Below are 15324 nucleotides of genomic sequence, written 5' to 3'. Positions count from 1 at the left end.
CAATTTTAATATCTTAATTTTAGTAGATTAGATTAATTATTTCATAATTATAATGGTAAGTCACGAGAAGTGTCTACAAAAGCATTAATTTATTAATATAATATAGATACATCCACTAACCAAATAATAATTCATACTAATATTTTAAAATGTTCAATGTACAAAGTTCTCTAGACTTTTAGTCAACAATTCCTATCCATTTATCTTCTTATAAAGAGAGCCAACCAGCTAGCAAACTCGACCAAAATACTTTTAACAAAATAAACAAATGGGTGCCATCTCCAAGTTCTTCAATAACCTCTGCACTATCACCATTGTCTTCTTAACCCTTCTTTTTCTTGAACTCCTAATCCTTTTCCGTTCCGTCTCCGGTGCCTTTTACTTCTTCGGCAACTCTCCGATAACCTCCGCACAGTACTTCAAGCTCATTGAAAGAAAGAATCCAGCTAGTCGCTACAAGGAGGGACTAACAGGAGAGACAAAAGAATGTCCTGTTTGTTTGTCAATGTTTCAAGAAAGAGAAGAGATTAGGAAAGTTAAGCAATGTAACCACACTTTTCACAAACAGTGTCTGGACACGTGGCTCCAACAGGATTGTCCTACGTGTCCGCTTTGCCGGATTAGTGTGTTGCCGGAGGAAGTTGTGGCTAAGTATAGGCAAAGGAGGAATAATCAAGATTATTATGGAAGTGATGAGGAGATGATGGTGGTGTTGTCGGCATTACATGGTGGTTATTTGCGTAGATTAGCACATTAGTTATTTGACTTTTATTAGTGGGTTTAGTAGGTTTGTAGCATTAGTTTGGAAGAGATGATGTTATATTATATGGGTTGTCCTTTTCACTGTGTAAATGCAAAGATTATGTGTAATCCGGTGATTAGTTAGTTGTTTTACTTCATCATACAACTTTATATAATATTATTATATATACAGTTATTAGCAATGTATCCTTTCTAAAGAAATTATGTATTGTCTAGTGATCTCTGTTATTGTCTACATAATTTCAGAGATCAATTATCTTGTTAAAGCAAAATGAACTTGGCAAATATACTACATGTAAAATAACCAAAGCAGTAACACAAAGTAAAGTGAATTACATGTTTCTTGTGATCCATAGCTACATGTTTTTCTACAAGTGATCAATAATAAATACAATAAAATAAGAAGTGATTTTCGTTTTTCAAAGAGAAGGTAAAGAAATGATGGTGGCAACAGTGGGCTGATTGAAGGTGCGAATTATAACTTGGTGTCTCATTAGTCAATGCAGGATAAAAATTTATAACTACTCAGTGGAAAATGATATAGTGTGAGCGTTTGGGAAAACCCCAAATTTAAAATCTCCCTCAAATTCTGATATATCAGGTATCTCGATTTTATGTAGTATCATTAATCATTGTATCAAAGTAAAACGAATAAACGCTAATCTAATCACAAGCCCTCTTTCAAGAAAAATTTACTCACAAGCCCAAGTAAGTAAAGCATTGAAGGCTTATTATGTCAAGCCCAAGATTAACCGGCCCGTACAGTTTACTTTTTCAATGATGGGCGAAGCGTATATGGGATTACGGTCCGATTTAAGTACAATTTAACTACAATTACTAATTGTCAATTGGGGTCCAATTTGTACAGTTTTTTTTTGAAGCCATTTTTTTTTGCCTCCAGAATAATGATTTCATTAATGTTGTAAATCACTTAACAGAACATGATGAAAATCGGAATCGACATCCCACATTCTCCAACTACGATCAGAAATTGAATAACTGTATCTCGCTAAATAGTGAGCTACCTTATTCGCTGAACGTTTAACAAATTTAAAACTTACGTTTTTGTGATGCAAACTCGCAAGCATGTCTCGACAATCTTTAATAACTCTCCCCATATATGATAAGCAAGAGAGAGTGCTACGGATGACCTGGACTAGCTGCAAGCAATCAGTTCCAATGATTGTGTTGGCGCAATCATTCTCTTTAACCCAGCTTAACACCTCTCTTATACCATATGCCTCTGCCAATTCCGGGTTGGGCTGACCTCTCATACACTTTGAGTTAGCTTCAATTAACTGCCCTTCATGGTCCCTTACTACAAATGCATTGTTGTAACAACTCGTTTCTGCAAAAATGGTTGCGTCAACATTTATCTTAATACTGTTATTCGGGGGTACGTGCCAGTGTTCATCACCGTCGTCTTGACTCATATAAGCCATAAACCGGTCAAAAGTATTGTCTTGAACACTCTTCCATTGATTAAGAACAGAATATGCAGATTCAACCACTTCTGTGATCTCCAGGCAGTGTTGGTTCCATACAAGTTCGTTTCGATTTTTTCAAATCATCCAACAGACCAATACAGTAATACATATGTTATCATTATCCTTATGAATAAACACTAGATGAAGCCACTCTTGGAAGGAGCTAAACTCACCAATAACAGGCTGATTGTGAACTCTTTCCCAGCACATGACAGCATAGGAGCACGATACCAGAATATGAAGAATTGTCTCCGGGAGCTCATTGCAAGTAGGGCAAAGATTTGTTACCTGGACTCTTTCGAACGCAGTAAATCCTTTGTTGGTAAGCAGTTTGTGGAGGTACGCCATAAAAAATTCTTGACTTTGGGTGGAATCTTCAGATTCAAAAGTTTTCTCCAAAACCCTGAATTTGGCTCTGTTTGAACTGTGTTCTTTAAATCCTGAAGCAAAGCATATGCGCTCTTGACTGAGTAACACCCTAACTTCTCTTGACGCCAATACCAAGAATCTTGCACTCCAGTATCCAACGGGATCGATAGAATTAAATCAGCATCCCTGTTATCGAAAACATCTAGAACTAGATCGATGTCCCAGTTTCCGTTATCTTCCATTAATGAAGAAACCATTTGCCCCTGTAAAGTAGGACTATTTGTTTGAATGTAGGCTTCGTGCTGCAAAGGCAACCACGGATCCTCCAAAATATTGATTGTGGTTCCGTTACCAATCATGTATCCCATGCCTTGTCTCAGCATTGATTGAGATTCGATAACACTCCGCCAAACATAACTGGGATTATGGCCAAGTTTAGCACTAAAAAATGACCCATATGGATAATAGCGAGCCTTGAAAACACGACTAACCAGCTTTTCTGGGTTGTTCAGCAGTCTTCAGCCTTGTTTACCCAAAAGAGCAACGTTAAACTCGTGGATGCTTCTAAACCCCATTCCGCCCAGAGATTTCTTCTTGCACATATTGTTCCAGCTAAACCAATGGATCCCTCTTTCTTTTTTTGAGTCCGTTTTCCACCAAAATTTACACATCAGATTCTCCAAATCTTGACAAAGATTTAGAGGTAACAGGAAGACTCCCATTGCATAGTTCGACAATGTTTGAGCTACTGTCTTCAACAACACCTCTTTATCACCTTTAGAAATAATTTTGTTATCCCAATCATGTAATTTATTTTGAAACTTCTCCTTAAGATAACCAAATATTGAGGATTTGTTTCTACCAATTATATTAGGCAGTCCCAAATATAAACTTTGATTGTTGGCCTCATGAAAGTTCAGCTTTTGACAGAGTTCAATTTTCAGCAAACCTGATGCGTTTTTGCTAAAGAAAACTGATGATTTATCCACATTTATTTGCTGCCCTGAAGCTGCTTCAAATATTTTCAGAGTTTGAAGCACATGATCTGCACTCTATAAAGTTGCTTTACAGAAAATGTAAGAATCGTCTGCAAAGAACATATGGGAGATGGATGGTGCAGAACGAGCCATTTTAACACCTTTGATTTTATTTCTTCTTTCTAAATCATTCAATAATGTTGACAGGCCTTCAATGCATATTAGGAAAAGATACGACGATAATGGGTCTCCTTGCCTGAGGCCCCTTTCTGGCACAATGGACCCAAACTGCTTTCCAGCATGTGAAATCTGGTACTGAACTGAAGTCATGCATCCCATTATCAATTTAACTACTCTCTCATTAAACCCCAGTTTTATTAGAACAGCCTCCATAAATTTCCATTCAACACGATCATAGGCTTTGGACATGTCCAACTTTAAAGCCATCCAGCTATCTTTACCTTTATTCTTTCGCTTCATAAAGTGCATAATCTCGAAAGCTATCATTATATTATCAGTGATCAAACGTCCAGGAATGAAAGCACTCTGAGAGTTTGAGATAACATAATCAATAACTTTTTTCATTCGATTAGCAAGGACTTTAGATATTATTTTGTACACAACATTGCAAAGAGAGATAGGACGAAGATCAGTCATGAAAACAGGATTTTTCTTTTTGGGGATAAGAGCAATATTCGTATTTTTCATCTGAGAATCAATCGTACCAGAAGTGAAGAAATGTCTAACAATATCAACAATATCGGCCTTGACTATATTCCAACATTTCTGATAAAATTCCGGGCTCATCCTGTCAGGTCCCGGGGATTTGTCTGGGTGCATGTGGAAGAGTGCAGCTTTAATTTCTTTCTCCTCAACCTCTGCAGATAGCATATTATTTTGATCTTGTGTGATTTTACTTGATAAACAGGCTGTAATGCTTTCCCAATTCGTGTCTGTTGCAGCAAACAAACGAGTAAAATAGCCTGTTATGGTCTCTTCTAGCCCAGAACCCCATTCTACCGTGTGCCCAGTTCCGTCCTTCAAAGAAGTAATTTAGTTTGCTTTCCTCCTATTTTTTGTAGCTGCATGGAAATATTTGATGTTTTGATCACCTTCTTTCAACCATAATTGTTTATTTCTTTGTCTCCAGAACACTTCCTGTTGAGCATATATTTCGTTAAGATTCTTCTTCTCGTTTCTAGCTGCCTCAATGGAGTCATTGTCCCTTCTTCCTTTAAGAGCCTTCAAAATCTTCTTACTCTTACTAATCCTTCCTTTGAAGTCTCCCGTAATATCTTTCCCCCAGACTGATAGAACTTCTGAGCACTGTGTTAACTTATCATAAAAGGAGTTGTTTGGGCTATTACTCCACACATCCTTTACTAGTGTATAGCACACCGGTTCTTGAAACCAGGCGTTCTCAAACCTGAAGGGCTTTGGAGAAATAGAAATTTGGACTGGCTGAGTTTCCAGCCAAATTGGGCTATGATCTGATGTTGAAACTTCCAGGTTCGTCAGCTTAGCATCTTTGAACAGAGTAAGAAATTATTGTGAAACAATTGATCTATCTAGCCTTACCTCAATGTGATTTGTTGAGCCTGAACCACGTTCCCATGTGTATTGATAGCCACACAAGTTCACATCCATCAAGTCACAATCATACAGCACATCTCGAAAACCTTGCAAAAGTCTCTCAGGGTAAGGTCTACCACCTTTCTTATCATTTTGTGATAAAACATTATTCATATCTCCGATCAGGCACCAAGGTAGAGAGTTATCTCTTGCCAAAGTTCTAATCAAGTCCCATGTCTCTTGACGTTTGGACCTGTTCGGTTCTCCATAAATTCCAGTAAGCATATACATGTTCCCTTCCTTAGTTGTCACTTTAGTGTCAATGTGATTCTTATTAAAAGAAGTCAGGGAAATCTCGTCTTTGTTTCTCCACAGCAAAGCAATGTCACCACTGTGACCCTGAGTTTCCACCACGAACATGCCTTCAAATCATAGTATATTACTTACCTTCTCTACTGTTTTATTTCTACATAAAATTTTAGACAAAAAGATGTAGTCGGGTTTCTTTTGGAAAACAATTTCCTTAAGGAATTGTAAAGTGTTAGGTCCCAATTTGTTTGTAGAAGGGGGGGTTGAATGCAAACAATACCGTTTCGTCGAATAAAATGCGGAATAAAATTGTGAAACAAAATTCAAGTTAAATAAAACTTTTATTAAACTTGAAAGGTGTTACAACTACGGTATCGATTACAAGGGATTAATCTCAAATCAATTATTACAAATTTAGAATAAATTCGACATGAACTTTTTCTATTTTTGTAATTAAAAGATCAAATGCTAAAAGCGATTTGAGATTAAGTTCTAGGGATTTTAATCCGCTAGATTGATATACAAGAACAAGATAAGTAATTCTAGTGGTTTGGATTTAACATTAACAAACTAGAATATTTGATCTTGAATAAGCAGAGGAATGATGAAATATTTTCTTTTGTTTTCTGCTGTGTTTTCTTGTTCTGTATCTGCTCTGTTTTTGCTGAGTTAATAGTTGATATTGTCTTCTGCTTCCTTTTAAATCAATCACAGCCGAAGTTGTTGAGAACTGGTGTGACAATCTATTTGAGCTTGAATGACTTTCGGTGAGACAATCTATTAGAGCTTAGGAAGACAATTAAAATGAACTAGCAAGACTTTCGGTATGACTATTGATTGTCATACCGATTGTCATAGTAGTACAATTGAAATTGTTTTTCTGAATACATAATTGATTTTAATCTAATTGAAAATTCTATCAATACAATCAACTGAATTAGCAAGACATTCGGTATGACTATCAATTGTCATACCGATTGTCATACTAGTACAATCAGTTGTCTTACTTAGAATTATCACAGATTTTAATCAATTAACATTCTGAAAATCCTTAATATTAATTCTAAATTAATTAATCAATTTAATTCAATTAATCAATAAATTAATCCTTGCAGATATAATTTATTTTCTTAATTAAATTATATGACTTAATTAATTAATAGAGAATTAATACTAACCCTGAGCAGCATCCATTCTTCTGACAATCTTCTTAAAGTCTCTGAGACTTATGAATCAATTCCGTCACTTCAATGCTGACACTCGATGTACTGTCTGGTTCATGAGTGACTAACTTCCGTGACGTTTCTTCATGTCTTGACTTTGTTGTTCTGATTGAATCCTTGTAATAAATGATACCTTGACGAGATCTCTGTCACTTGATTAAATCCACGATCTTGATTTATATCACTGAGGCATGATCAAATTCTTGAACTTCTTCCAGTGAATCTTCAAGTCTGCAGATGAACAATGTTTCTTTATTCTTTGACAGATGTTACTTTGTGAGATCTCTCTGATGCTTGATCCACTATTTACTTATTACATTCTTATTTGAGTTGAGTTAAATACTCGAAAAAACGAGTAGGCTATGACATATGCCTTTCAATCTCCCCCTATTTGCTTGTTAGACAATAACAACAAATACCTAGAGGATAACTCAACTAATCAAATAAGAAAAAGATATAAACAATAATGTAAAGTAAATAGCAGAAAAGTTCTGGATTATATTTAACATTTTCCAGATTCCAAATGAAATTTACAAGTGAATACAAGATAGATGTTCCTCTAGCCTGAACATATAACTACATTAGACTATCTTGATTCATAACGCTCTAATCATATTACATTGAGTTTTGAGCTAATTGACTTTAGTTGTCTTCTCTTCTGACTTCACCTTCTTCTAAATCTTGAAGCAATTCCTTGTCAAAAACACGATCCTTTTCTGAAGTGAAGCTTGCAGGTCTGACTGGTTGAACTCCAACTGTCTTCAACTTATTCTTGAGTTGATTGTACCTTTTAACATTCTTCTCACAATAAGCTTGAATCAAGTCAGCAGCTTGAGTCTTCAACATGGATGAATATCCAGCAGTTCTCAAATGATGTTCCATCCAGACCAGATGCTTAGCTGAGTAGTCTTTAAGAGATTGTACATCTAGTTGACAGATTTGAAGACAATCAGACTTAAAGAATCTCACTTGATGAGGATTGTTGACCACTTGAGGACTAGCCCTGCTGGCAAACTCTTTAAGCCTTTCCCGAAGAACTTCATTCAACTCTGAGCTTCTTTTCACTTTGTTTAAAAGAACCCAAATCTCTGACAACGAACGATTCTCAAATAGATGAAGTGACACCTTGAATGATCCTTCACTCTGACAATATACAAAAATGCTCATCTCATTTAGGGATCTATCAAAAGCAGCTGTGATCCTTGAGACTTCAGTCTTGATAGCATTCATGTACATGTCATTGTTAGGATTTGAGATTTCCAGCTTGTCAAGAAGATGTAAGAACTGCCTATCATTATTAGTGCATAGCTGAGGCATATCGAGTACTCTCCTAGCTTCATCCCACTTTCCACCAATCTTCAGTCTGACATCTCTTCTCCTTTCTTGAGCTTTAATGTCATGAAGACGTTGCTTTTGAAGAGTTTCTGTTCTTTGAATGTCTTTTCTCCTGTCAATGATCTGTGAGACCTTCTTAAGTTCAGCTTCTTTTCTTTGCATCTCTGACTGCTCTTTCTGAAATTCTTTCTCAAACCTAGGATCCACTGTATCTTCTTCTTCCCAATCTTCAAAATCACTTTCTTCTTCAGCTTCAAATAACCCATCTTTATCTTCCTGAACTGGTTCAGTGGGAATGTCAAAAATATCGAAGTCATCCTGTTTTCCACTGTAGTAGGCATCATCAGCCTTTCCTTTATCTCCAGCAGAAGTATCTTTTTCTTTCCCTTTGGAACTACTCCCTCCTTTCTTCTCCCCCTTAGTTGAGGGATCCTCTACTGACTTTCCTTTGAAACCTCCACCACTTCCAGAGCCTGATCCTCCACCAGACGGTCCTTCAAAATAAGCTCTTTGTTCTTCATTAGGGCAATGAGAATTCTTGATCATGTAATATAAGTGCTTCATGCCTTCATTTAGATGTTCCATGCCCGTCTCTATCTTTACAAATCTTGAGTTGTCCAGTGAATGATTCATCTCAACGAGGTCTTCAAGAGAAGTCATTCTTGTATGTAGGGAGCAGAAGTTGGATATGTCATCAGCTGATAAATTTGGAGTGTCCTGAATAGAATTGAGCTTTGGTATTACAGTAGTCTTTAAATCTGAGATGTCATTCCTTATGATTGCAAGCTGATTGTCGACAGAGGTGGAAGAAGAAGACCGTTCAACCACTTGTGCTTTGAATGCTTGAGCTTCAGCTTGACTTTTAGCAAGTTCTTCTTTCAGGGCAGCAATCTGAGCTAACAGGTTGACAGTATCAGTGTCTGTGTGTGCTCTCACCTGAAGTTCACTCGTGTTTGGTTCACTCATCTCACGTGCATGTGTTTCTCTCAATATGATTGCTCGTGAGGAGTCTTCCAATTGCTGTTCTTTTGTACCTGCATTAAAAATCACCCTAGCCTCTTCAAGAGAGGTCAGTGGTGGTGCAATGGGAATTCGCGAGTCCCGATCCTCAGTCAATGCTATCAAATCTTTTGGAATAGATGTCTGAATTGCTTCAGGGATAGATTGACCGAGTTGCCCTCCACTTTCTCCAGATAAATCTGCGAGTGGAGAATCCCATAAGGGAGCCAGAGTTGTTGGATCTGGGAGGGGAGAAAATGACTCTATTAAAGATGGCGGAGAGTCAGATTTTCCCTCTGAAGCATGTGACTGCTCTTCTGCCGTAACTATGGCAGGCACTGTAACCGACTCTACGTGCACTCCTCGCTGGGTGTCCTGAGTATTATCTGGGGAAGTGTATGGTTCCATTGTGAGTAATGGAATTGTGCTTGACTCAGTACAGGATGCCATGGCCCTATGGCGAATTTCAATAGATGCATCCTGTTGAGAGAATGCCTCTAGTAACTGTTCATTGGCCATTTCAAAGTCCATGTCCTGTTGGGAGGACAAGGATGGGCTTTCAGATGCCTCAGAATAGGTTTTTCTTTTCTTAGAAGGAGGCAGAGCTGAGGGTTCACTCATATTTGACATTGTACTACTTCCTATTAATCTTCTGGGTAACATTTTAGACAGTGGGGGAGAGGGTGAGATAGAATGAGACTCTGTGTTTGGCTCTATGACCTGGGATTGAAGCTGTGGTTCTACAACTTCATGGTCAGCCCTATCAACCACTGAGGGTCTGTTAACAGAAGTAGGAAGAGAGTGAGAGTGAGAGTGAGGAGTTACTACCTGTAATGGAAGAGCCTGGGTGGCTTGTACCACTGGAGGTTGAGGTTGCTGTTCATGGCCGGGAAGATTAAAAATAGGCAAGGGAATATAATTGGCCATGAAAGCAGATACAAGTACTGGTACTTGCATAAATTTGAAGGTTGTGTCTTGGCGAGTGTAAATCTTTTTGCTAACTGGTGGGGGTTCAGTTACAGCAGAGTTAGCAAAAAGTGATTTGTGTTCAGGGGTGAGTAGATGATCTGCTATAAGCATAAGAAAACGAGCATAGTAACATGATACCCTACGATTTGTAGAATGATCACGTAAAGCAGAAGTTAGACATCTCAAGAGAATGGGAAAAAGTAGTTTGCCAAAATTGATCCTTTGATTGAAAACAACCGCAAGACCAATATACTGCAGGGTGGAAGTAATGTTATGAAAATTAGATTTTGTGCAGTTGGCAAACACTTTGGAAAGTGTATCGAAGAATATATCCCATTCAGACACCAAATTTGATTTAGAAAGTTTGGTTAAATTGATCACCCCCTGATAGTGAATGGCATTGAAAAAATTTGTGATATCATTTTCAGAGGGTAAATTACAGAAATTGTCTAGTGGAAAATTTAAAGCACGATTGACAACTGTTTCATCAACTACATACTGTGTGTTTGCGATGGTGAATGAAAAAGATTTTGAATCATCGGTCACAGTAGAAGTTGTGCAAATCAGTCTAAGTAGATCGACGTTTAAAATCACATTTGATTTAATAGCAGAGCTAACAATCGAATGATCATTTAAAAATCTAATCCAAGGCTTAAATTTTTCAACATCACATCTTTCCGGATTGAAATAACCAACTTGATTATGCGCGACAATTTGGAAATTGAGAGCCATTTTTAAAAGAATAATAATAAGACACAAGCTTATCAGAATTTTAAGAATAATATTAAGAAAATTCGAATTAATTAAATTAATTTAATAATTCGAATTAAATTAATTATAATCGAAAAATTTAGACCGAAATGTATCTCGTTAAAATTCTTAACTCACAAGCACAATTTTGATAAACCAAAAGACACAAATCTGAAATTAAAATTAAAATGGAATTTGAAGGGGCAAACTTATTTTAATTTGATTTTTGCGTTTTTTATAATAACTTTTATTTTTAAGAAAATTTCAGCAGCACTTCTTTATGTATATACTTGTATGTATATATCACAAAGTGATGATTAAGAGTGCTGAGTAAAAACTCGAGCAAAGAAATAATTGGATTGATGGTTTTGTTCTTGTTCGAGGAGAGAGAAGAGAGTAAAAGAGAGTAAAAAAAACTGTTCAAATTTTTGAGAAATGAAACTGCTGTGATGGTTTAAAACAATACACAACACACGCTTATATATGACAGCTGGTATGACAATCCGGGATTGTCATACCGATTGTCATACCAGGCAAAAAGAAGGAAATGAAACAAATAAACTAAGTATTAAAAATATAACTGGTATGACAATCTGATAGTCATACCGATTGTCATACCAGTACAAAATAAAACAATATTATTCTGATATTAATTTTATTACTGGCATGACAATCAATAGTCATACCGATTGTCTTGCCAGTTATAAAATTAATCTGATTTTAAAATAAGCAGTCATTATTTACTAAAATGACTTTCAGCAAGACAATTTCAATTGTCTTGCCGATTGTCTTTCTAGAATAAGATAAAATAAGCATAACAGATTTATATTTCCATGTTTACTGAAATGATTTTCAGCAAGACAATTTTAATTGTCTTGCCGATTGTCTTTGCAGTAGAAAAACAAAATGAATATGTACAGACTTCTAATTAAGTACTGAAACCACATTTCAAAATAGTAAAACTGAAATAAAAACTTATAATTTTTACAGAAACAAATATAATATATCAGAATTAATTATTTTTATTCCAAAAATAGATTTCTGTTGAATTTTAGCAAATAAAATTCATAGAAAAATATTTTTAGAGGAAATAAAATATTCTGAGATATTTTAAATTAACAAGTAGAGTAAATAACATAGATAAGATAATATATATTACATAGAAATAAGCAAGAAATATGATAAAATGATAAAATAAATTTGCAAATGAATTTTTCATTTATGAAAAATTCATTTGTACATTCATTCAAGAACAGATTCCAGATATTAATTAAATTGATCACAAAAACTATTTAACATGCCCAATTTACCAACTAATCTGGTAAATGTGGATTCGTCAAGTGGTTTAGTGAAAATATCTGCTATTTGTTCTTCTGTTGGAACAAAAAATAGTTCAACAGTACCATTCATGACGTGCTCTCTAATAAAATGATACCTGATGTCAATGTGCTTTGTCCTCGAGTGCTGCACAGGGTTGTTGGTGATGGCTATTGCACTTGTGTTGTCACATAAAATAGGAATCTTGTTCAATACAGAGCCATAGTCTCGTAGTTGGTTCCTAATCCACAAGATCTGAGCACAGCAGCTTCCAGCAGCAATATATTCAGCCTCGGCCGTTGAGTTGGAAACTGTTTGCTGTTTCTTGCTGTACCATGAGACTAGCCTGCTTCCTAAGAATTGACAACTTCCTGAGGTGCTTTTCCTATCAACAACACTTCCTGCATAATCTGAATCTGTATATCCGACAAGGTTAAAACCAGATTCTTTAGGGTACCAAATACCTAGATTTGGTGTTCCCTTAAGATATCTTAAGATTCGTTTAACAGCAACGAGATGAATATCTCTAGGATCCGCTTGGAACCTTGCACATAAACATGTAGCATACATAATATCTGGTCTACTTGTAGTAAGATAGAGTAACGAGCCAATCATACCTCTGTAGCTTGTGACATCTACCTTAATGGAGTTTTCACATGGTCCAAGCTTGACAGCTGTAGTTGATGGAGTCCTTGCTGATGCTGAATCCTCTAGATTGTACTTTTTGAGGAGTTCCTTGAGATACTTGGATTGACAAATAAATGTTCCATCTAACCTTTGATTTACTTGTAATCCAAGAAAGAATTTCAGCTCTCCCATCATGCTCATTTCAAACTTGCTGTGCATTAACTTAGCAAATCTCTTACAGAGATTATCATTAGTAGACCCAAATATTATATCATCCACATAGACTTGGACTAATATAGTATCATTCTTATGTTTTTTTGAAAAGAGAGTTTTGTCTATGACACCTCTAATAAAGCTATTTTCAATAAGAAATTCAGAGAGAGTGTCATACCATTTTCTTGGTGACTGTTTTAGCCCATAGATAGCCTTGAAAAGAAAGAAGACAAAATCCATATGATCTGGATCTTCAAAACCAGGAGGTTGCTCCACATATACCTCTTCATCCAGCTTTCCATTCAGAAAGGCGCTCTTGACATCCATTTGATAAACTTTAAAGTTTGAAAATGCTGTGAATGCCAGAAATATCCTGATGGCCTCAAGTCTAGCCACCGGAGCATAGGTTTCATCATAATCAATACCTTCAGCTTGAGAATACCCTTTAGCTACCAGTCTTGCCTTGTTTCTTGTAACCACACCATCTTCATCTAGTTTATTCCTGAATACCCACCTTGTACCAACAGCTTTCTTGTGTACAGGCCTAGGTACCAGTTTCCAGACTTGTTGACTTTCAAACTGATTGAGTTCATCTTGCATAGCAATCACCCAATCTGGATCAGTTAGTGCTTCTTCAATTTTCTTAGGTTCCATCTCAGAAAGAAATCCTGAGAACAGACACTCATTTTGAGTAGCACGTCTAGTTCTGACTCCAACATCTGGATCACCAATAATCAACTCAAAAGGGTGAGCTTTATTCCAGACTGTCTGTCTTGGAAGATTTGATCTTGATGATTCGCCTTGAAATTCATTGTGATGTTGTGTCCTACTAGATGATCCTTTAGCATCTCCCCCTGAGTTGTTGCCATGTTGACTTGAAGATTCTCCGACAGTAGCAGTGGTATCTCCATTGTTTCCAGAGTTTCCATCACTATTACCTTGAGTATTATCAGGATTAACAGGTTCTTCAACAGCAACAACCTCAGGTTCTTGACCATGTTCTGACTCTGAATCTGACGTATCATCAAACTTCAGTTTCTCAGAAGGATCTTCAGTTTGGATACTAGGGAGTTTAGTGTCATCAAAAGTAACATTGACACTTTCAGTTACTTTGTGTTGATCAATGATATACACTCTATATGATCTTCTTCCATATCCAACAAAAATACCCTCATATGCCTTTGCCTCGAACTTACCACGACGATCATCTCCATCCTTGAGTACGAAGCATCTGGCACCAAATACATGAAAGTATTTGATAGAAGGTTTCTGTTCATTCAAAATCTCATAAGGAGTTTTCATGAAGTCTTTGTTGATTAGAGTTCGATTCTGAGTATAACATGCAGTATTGACAGCTTCAGCCCAAAAGTACATTGGAAGACCTGATTCATTTAACATCGTTCTTGCAGCTTCAATCAATGTACGATTCTTCCTTTCTACCACTCCATTTTGCTGAGGGGTTCTAGGAGCTGAAAATTGTCTGGTAATCCCTTTGTCTGTACAGAATCCATTTAGAAGTGCATTCTTGAATTCTGTTCCATTATCTGACCTTATTGCTCTAACAGGGACGTTAGAATCTAACTCAATCATCTTGATATGATCAATCACAACTTGTGGTGTTTCATCCTTAGAGTGAAGAAATAAAACCCACGTATACTTGGAATAGTCATCAACTATCACAAGACAGTAACACTTCTTTGACATAGAAAGGATATTAACTGGACCAAATAAATCCATGTGCAATAATTGCAGAACACCAGTTATGGAAGATGTGTCAGTGCCTTTGTGACTTGCTTTCTTTGACTTTCCTTTCTGGCAAGCCTCACATAGTCCTTCTGGAGAGAATTCCAGCTGAGGCAGACCTCTTACCAGTTCTCTTTTGACAAGAGAATTCATTGTCTTGAAATTGAGATGGGAAAGTCTCTTGTGTCATAGCCAACTCTCATTTGACGATGCTTTTGCATAGAAACAATTGACTTCAAGATTGCTTCCAGAGTTCATGTCAGCTACGAACAGATTTCCTTTCCGTATTCCCATTAAGGAGGGTTTTTCACTTTTCTTGTGCAGAATCTGACACTTCAGCTTGTCGAATAAAACATTGTAGCCGTTGTCACAGAACTGACTAATGCTAAGCAGATTGTGTTCAAGTCCTTGCACAAGATATACATTTTCAATGATAACATTTCCAGCTTGCAAACAGCCATATCCCTCCGTTAAACCTTTGCTGTTATCTCCAAAGGTAACCACTGGGCCAGCTTTCTCAACCACATTTGATAGCAGGGCTCTATCTCCGGTCATATGTCTTGACGATCCACTGTCAAGAATCCACACTACCGGTTGTACCTGTTTAATGCCCTGCAATACAAATGGATTAGAACTTCTTCGGAACCCAAGCTTGGCTGGGTCCGGCATACT

At 36.6% G+C, this 15324-nt stretch overlaps 2 protein-coding genes across 2 annotated transcripts; one reads left to right on the top strand and one right to left on the bottom strand.

Moving 5' to 3' along the window:
* Window positions 1-268: 268 nt before the first annotated feature.
* LOC141714310 (brassinosteroid-responsive RING protein 1-like) lies at window positions 269-757 on the top strand. The gene has a single exon (XM_074517834.1). The coding sequence runs from the start codon at window positions 269-271 to the stop codon at window positions 755-757; it is 489 nt and encodes a 162-aa protein (XP_074373935.1).
* A 919-nt stretch (window positions 758-1676) lies between these two features.
* Window positions 1677-2986, bottom strand: LOC141714309 (uncharacterized). Its single transcript, XM_074517833.1, has 3 exons — window positions 2538-2986; window positions 2343-2445; window positions 1677-2234 (listed from the first exon to the last, which is right to left on the bottom strand). Exons 1-3 carry the CDS (start codon window positions 2984-2986, stop codon window positions 1677-1679), a joined length of 1110 nt encoding a protein of 369 aa, XP_074373934.1.
* Between the last annotated feature and the right edge of the window lie 12338 nt (window positions 2987-15324).

Source organism: Apium graveolens, chromosome 3 (genome assembly GCF_009905375.1).
Source record: "Apium graveolens cultivar Ventura chromosome 3, ASM990537v1, whole genome shotgun sequence".
Lineage (NCBI taxonomy): Eukaryota > Viridiplantae > Streptophyta > Magnoliopsida > Apiales > Apiaceae > Apium > Apium graveolens.
The sequence above is the reverse complement of the archived record's forward strand: the minus strand, read 5'-3'. Positions and strand labels throughout refer to the sequence as shown.